Below are 7,286 nucleotides of genomic sequence, written 5' to 3'. Positions count from 1 at the left end.
TGGACGGCATTGTCTCTTTAAGACTAATAAATAACGTTAATATTTTTTTAACAAACCTATAAAACGCCTGACACGTTGAGTTTGACAAATATATGCGATTTTAAATCCGAAAACAATAGGTTCATTTCCAACCTATTAAGGACTTACCACATTTACCGGAAACCGTAATAAGCTGACGAGGAAAAGTTTCATGTCCATGTGATAAAAGTGAAAAGACGTGCGTTTCGACACGCGGAAGCGACACGGACGTAAAATTTTTCTATGACCAGCTTAAGCCGATTGAGCGTTGAAGTTTGGTGCCCCCCTAAGTTATGTCGAGTTGAATTATTTTACTTTTCATATTAAATTTCAATTTACTCATACATATTACAAAGTATTCTTATTGGGGATGAAAATTTTATGAATTTATTACAATTACCCAAAATTAAGAATATAGCTGCACACAAATCATAAGGAATAAAGCGCGACACAGACGATGACATTCTTTTAAGAACAAGGCCAGAATGGAATTTTACTCAAAGAAGTCGCCTGCGTAGCGCCTAAACTAATAAGTAAAACTGCCTTACCTTGAAGGTACATAATACAATTACTTTATATAAAAAGTCTTAAAATACGCATTAGCAGACTAATATTGTCACAGCAAAGCGTACACAGTTTGTTTTACGCATATGGGAAAACTCGTGTATACTGCGTGATTCTAACATTCAAGTACTATCTAGACAATGCGATGATAAATCTATGTTAACGACGTTAACTCAGCTTCTGTTTGCTTCAAAATATATGGGATATTTATCACCCAACATCATCGATAAATATATATCATGTCAACAAACGCGTTATCTCCATTATAGGAAAAATCATGGATATGTGTATAGGACGCCAAATTACCATCACAATGGTTGCATATTGGCAGTGCTGCCTTTTAGTTTTTAAGCAGTGTTGGGCGTTAATCAATTAAATTTCAATCAATAATTCAATTTGACGATTGATTTTAATTGCAATTGAATTCAATTGAATTGATTTTAATTGCAATTAAATTTGCAATTAAAATCAATTCCGGCCGGTTGGGGCCCCCGGTTGGGAACCCCGCTTGAGGGCTCCGGTTGGGAACCCGGTTGGGGCTCCGGTTGGGGGTCGCTTTGGGGGCCCGTTTGTGGGGCCCGGTTGGGTGCCCCCGGTTTGGGGGCCCCGGTTTGGGGGTCTGGTTTGGGGGACCCGGTTTGAGGGCCCCGGTTTGGGGGTCCGGTTTGGGGGCTCCGGTTGGGTGGCTCATGCCCTTTAAATTTATCATAATTGTCAGTTTTAATTGTTAATTGTTAATCAAAAACATTGAAAAGATTGAAAATTGATTAATTGTTAATTGCGGTTCTCGCAACTAACAATTGATCTTGTTAATTGCTGTTTCGCAATTGACAATTAATCAATTGTCAATCTTTAATTGCCAGAACAATTAAATTTTTCCCAACACTGTTTTTAAGTTAACACTGGCAAACTGCTGTTAAATTAATTTAATTTTGGTAAAACACCCCAAGCAAGAGCTACATCACAGTCTTAATAGGCTTACATCCCGTACCTCAAGTTTTCCCACAATACGTTTCCTCTTACACCTGGACCTTACTCATAAAGCTGATAACATTTTGGCATACCATAATACTGAATATATTTCGATAATACTTTTATAAGCCAATCACATTCAACTTTCATACAAATCATTGATTCCATACATTTGTCAGTGTAGACAATGAAATATTGATAAGTAAGGCATTTTTAGGCACTACATCCACTGAAACTTATCATTTAAATGTTTTATAAATAAATGAGCTTTGTGATTTTATGTGGAATAATAAGTCACTTATACCTGAGAGTCCATCACACTGAATCATAGCTATATGTGTAAAACAACAGTCTGTACCTGCTATTTGCAACGAAGTTCTGTTAAGATTCAGAAATTACAGATTTCATGGTAGAAAAAAAATAGATGATGTTACAGAAGATTATCAAATAGAGAGAATCTGAAGAGAATAAGAAGGTGGTGAAAAACTGACATAGCTTACGAAATTGTAATACGCAACGAAACTCATAATCAGGTATTTTAAATGAAGACGGGCAAATACTTATAAACATTAAGAAAGTAACAAAAAGATCGAAAAAGTACATAGAATATTTATATAAAGTGAAATGGAACAAAAATTAAGATAAGGCTTTATGCAAGAGAAAAATGTATAAGCAATAGGCAGGAGAATTTGACGTAGGTTAACACAAATAGCATATGTCAACCTAGATAAGGCGTTTGACAATGTTAATTAGAAGATATCATGCAGAGATCAGTAAACAATAACAGTAATAGAAATTTAAAAAAAGAAATGCGAAAACCCAACACAAGAGTAAATAACACATAATTATATTCATAGAATCTTTCAAATATAAAATACACGAAGGAGAAATGTATAGATAGGACAGAAGAGGTAAGAGTGACGCGAAGCGGAAACATGATGAAGATAGCTCAAAACCAAATAGTAAGGATGATGAATATGCCCATTTTATAGTGCATGATGACCAAACATTGTATGTAGAATGCAAATACCAATTATGTGAGTCCAATCTCCTGTCTCTTGTTAAATTTGCCCAGGACATGCCTTGAATAAAACAGTATGTTATGGACCACCAGCTGTTTCACTTGGTTTCCCATTGCATTGAAATACTGTGCAATGTGCATATGTATTAAAAACTATAGCTATATAGTATTTCAAGACACAAGATTGTGGAGTTTGAATTTCCACTTATTTATTAATCAGGGATTGTGGTTACTTTTACTTGTTCACCATGATACAAGAAGTCTTTTCATATCATAAATTATATCCACATACTTTTTAGATCTATATTGTAAACGTCCAAGTGTGTTGACCTCCATCCAAGAGTGATTACCTCATATAAACATATTTAAAAGCAACCATTAAACCAAACTTTTACTAAGCCCTTGTATTGCCTCATAATATGCAAAAATCACCTTTATTTTTTAAGCCCATCCTAAACCCACAATCATGATTATAAAACATTTTCAGTGGATATTCACCTTAACTCATACACTACACAAATATAGCACCAATTGCATATAAATAAATATTGATTTATTATAGAAGAAAGCTAATCTTACTCAAGCGGTGGGATACAATTTTATGCATTTAAGTACAGCCTCAGTGGAACAAGGCTCTCGGCCGCTTCTTCGACAGGATATGCCAGGTGGGGATGCCTTTACGCCTCTTAGGAGAAAGCCTGCAATAAAAGCAATTCGTTAAATATTGTTTTACGACACGTAACTATGGAGCAGATGGTTAAAGATAAAAGTTATTTGGTGTTTCATTACAATTATTTAATTATATATTTAAAAGTTTTGAGCAGACAGCCTTACAGAGCAAACCTCCTTAGTTTTCACTCTTACCCATGATCTGGTGTATCCGGCATATATGGTGACATTCGGAAGTCCCTGCTGCAAGGAGTTTCTATGCCAAATGGACTGTACAGCTTAGTAGGGCTTCGGCCAAGCACCTGGAATACGCATTCTTGAGCATTTGTTACAATGAAAATAAGACTAAATGTAATATAGTAGCAGTAGAGCTCCTTGCGAATGAGTTCGTCCAGGGTAGTACTGCCACCTTACCTATTTCTGCCACCAAGGAGTAATATCAAAATTACTGTGTTCCGATTTTGAAGGGCAAGGGAGCTGGTGAAATTACAGGTACATGGGACTTGTCAACTTGTCTCAGGGTGACGGGCGCAGTGCCCCTCAGATCTTTGAGATTCAGGGTCGTATTCCAGAACTCTACTCAATGCTCAAGTCAGGACTTGAGCAGACTTGAGTATGATTTCAAGCACTGGAAATACGACCCTAATGCACGGGACTTGAGTATGATTTCGACTGCTTTAAACCATACTCAAATCCTGACTTGAGCATTGAGTAGAGTTCTAGAATACGACTATTAAAGCTCTGAGCGGCACTGCAACTGTTAAAGACAGGCGTGTAGCTTACCACCAGGCACACGACTTGTTTGTCCCGTCACTTGATATTATAAAAAAACATGTGTCGATGTAGGGGACCCTACTGACGCACACCTGCAGAGAGTGGCAGGTTTCTAGAAATTATTTAAGAAATTGTAGACATGCTAATGATGTGTGGCTGTAGTGCTTCCTAAAGTTTCTACTAGTAATCTTATATCCTAAGTATTTTTAATTCTTTAAAATGTTCAACTCTTCACTTAGTAAACAATATTGTTCTAATAAAAAATGGGCAGTTTTTACTTATAAACATCTCAAGTCAAAATAAAATGGAAACAACAATATTAATTTTATAACCAACACAAATATAATTATATGCAATCCCTAAATAGAGCACCTATAGCTACCAGTAGACTAAAACAATCTTACAGTCAATACTAGAAATGACTATCTGTATTGTTTGCTAAGTGACGCACTACAAAAATTATAGCACACTAACAATACCTGAAATACTTTTTAAGTAGGCTTTATGTGTAACTACTACATTTTTTACTACTTTCTATGTTTCTTACTTATAACACTGGTAACAAGGTGTTTTCGATTATTATATCTCAATGAAAAGAAAAAAATATTTACCTTCTTTTTAGCAATTGGAGTAGATGGAGTCTTGCACGGCGTTCCATTCTCGGTGAGTCGGTGCCTGCGCCTACCACCGAGTCTGAAATGCTGTATAACATAACATTTTGTATTACTTTTGTAAACTATGTGCATTATAATTGAACATAGTTAAACACTCAGCTTGATGTGTAACATGCTTCTCTCTATCCCTTGTTGGCACATCTTTAGTCTTTGGCTGATAGACTTAGTCAAGCTATATGTTTGGCACCCATATGTGAGCACTGGTAGGATGCATGTGTTGAAGACTTTGCGCTTGTCTGACATTGGGATTACTTCATTCTTAAGTATCTCTTTGAGCGACCAATAGCGTGCCCAATTGTTGCTTACCCTTCTTTGAATTTTCGTCTCTATTTGTAAACTTGGGGATATTATTTGTCCTAGATGGACATATTCATCCACATAATCAATTTCTTAATTTTTTTACTAATAAGGGTTGTTTATGTCGATTTGTAATAAAGTATTTCTTACTCTTATTTTATTTTCAAAACTTACAATGTCATGTAACTCCAGTAGGGCCAGCAATGTAAGCCGCGACTTGCGCGAGAGCGACATAAAGCGCGAGATCTATACGCGAGAATAACAGTATCTTGCACTTTATGTCGCTCTCGCGCTAGTTGTGCCCTATCATGCTAGCCTTACTGTGATATTTATTTATGTTTATATGTTGGATTTTTGTTTGACTTGTGCCTGATTGGTCCTTAGAGAGAACAAACCTAGTTAGTTCCTTCGGTCAACTGAACTTGGTCGGTCTTCCAGTTAATTTAGTTCCTTAGATAGTCTGTGTCTTGTCCTTGCTTGCTCGGACATTGAATGAACGCTCCAAACTAGTAATTTTATTCACATAAACTACTATAGACTTCTAGTATCATGAGGTCAATAGTACACTGTACTAAATATTTAAAAATACAAAAATCATAGTAAGAAATTCAAATATTTCAGTAAAAATTTATTGTCAATAAACATCAGCCTTCGTAAATGAACATCACTATATTTGAGTCTAGAAATGTCTATGGAGACAACAAGAAAACATTGAATAATAATAGAAATAGTATATAAAAATGCAAATAGCCGGTGGAATGTTATCTCACTGGTTTTAAAATTTTTGTTTTCACTCCAATTTTTACAAGGTGTATCACTACAGCTTGGCATTTTCACGTTTTACGAGAGATCTTGTATGTACAATGGTCGCCATGTCACTGGCAATGTTTGTAGGCGTGTCACCTCGATACAACACGAACCACGCCCCAATACCATATCTCCCCTTTTTTTTCTATGTCTATGGTTTAGACAGTCATTCTAACTAAATATCGTTTTTTTACAAAACAAAAATTTTAGTTAGAATGGTGTGTTTAAAAATTAATATTTAGGTACAACTATTTCCTTTACTCGTACATTTGTTGATATTATACATACTTACAGATACATACCACAGCTACCAAAAAATATGAGTACTTACTTTTTGCAAGCTTATATACTACATACATAATGCAGATACATATTAGACTTAGAATGAACTGGCAACGTACAATTGTGCTTCCCATTCGGACTAAAAGCAATGAACAATTGCTATTTGTACCGTTTGCAGTGTCAGGAATATATTCCTAATAGATCGTAGTTCATGAACTATACAAGATTACTAAGAGGTTAAGACTTCAGGAACCGTTTGCTACGTATAACTCGTTTTTTGATAATTCTGTGGATTGGATCGGTTTTGCTTAACTACGTCCAATTATGAAAGAAATACTAGAGCAAGTGCGGTAGCAATGTCAAGGTTATTCTGCCGTACTCGCTGCGGCAGCATTGACCTTGATCCTGCGTTGATAATAGTTATTAAATCCATGGTTTTGGTACAATCAAAGTTTACCTGGGACAAGTTTCCAAAAGTATTTCTCATGCTCCTAAATGTCCTGGAAATCTTCTCAGCGCCCGATTGCAAGGCACGACGTGAATTTGCAAACGATTTGCTCTTCAATATATTCTTGTTATAGCAACCATCAACATTCTTCAAACTTTCGTGAGCTGGAGAATCGATACCAGAGTCAGACGCAAAAGGATCCGTCATTTTCTCTGTTTCTCTCATAGTACAGCTAAAAAAATATATCTAACAGCCTTCAAATATATCTCGCTTCACAAAGTTGTGTAAAATAGCTGTGGTATTATATATTAATTAATTAAAATCATGTAAAAATCGATCACACGAACATTTTCGGCCGTTGCTTTTTTGTTGATTTTTAAAATGGCGGGTATAACGGTTGCTATTGTAAAAAAAAGAGCAATGACAGTTAATAAGGATTACTACTGACGATACAATTAATCAAATGATCCGGATTCCAGTTAGATCTACATTGATTTCGTCTTTGTAACAGAAAAACGTCTTGGTAAAAAGTTTCGTAAATACTTTTATTTCATCACATTTTTTTCAAATAAACGTATGCTCTACATACTTATAAAATGATAACTTTGTTTCTTTTATCTGTTGAATAATGACGATTTTTTTTGAAATTTCAGGCCGCTTTGTTTACTAGTTTAGAACAATTGTTGTTTCTATCGCTTTACATTTAGTAATAATACTAACGAGAACAAATAATACTATTAACGCCTTTTTACATGGACAC

At 35.3% G+C, this 7,286-nt stretch overlaps 1 protein-coding gene across 1 annotated transcript; it reads right to left on the bottom strand.

Moving 5' to 3' along the window:
- Positions 1 to 1,396: 1,396 nt before the first annotated feature.
- On the bottom strand, positions 1,397 to 6,878 carry LOC113239081. Its single transcript, XM_026475949.1, has 4 exons — positions 6,536 to 6,878; positions 4,630 to 4,719; positions 3,440 to 3,546; positions 1,397 to 3,273 (listed from the first exon to the last, which is right to left on the bottom strand). Exons 1-4 carry the CDS (start codon positions 6,749 to 6,751, stop codon positions 3,195 to 3,197), a joined length of 492 nt encoding a protein of 163 aa, XP_026331734.1. The 5' UTR covers positions 6,752 to 6,878; the 3' UTR covers positions 1,397 to 3,194.
- Between the last annotated feature and the right edge of the window lie 408 nt (positions 6,879 to 7,286).

The sequence above is a fragment of the Hyposmocoma kahamanoa genome, unplaced genomic scaffold (genome assembly GCF_003589595.1).
Source record: "Hyposmocoma kahamanoa isolate Upper Pololo Valley unplaced genomic scaffold, ASM358959v1 99417, whole genome shotgun sequence".
Classification (NCBI taxonomy): domain Eukaryota; kingdom Metazoa; phylum Arthropoda; class Insecta; order Lepidoptera; family Cosmopterigidae; genus Hyposmocoma; species Hyposmocoma kahamanoa.
This window is presented reverse-complemented; position numbering and strand designations above follow the sequence as displayed.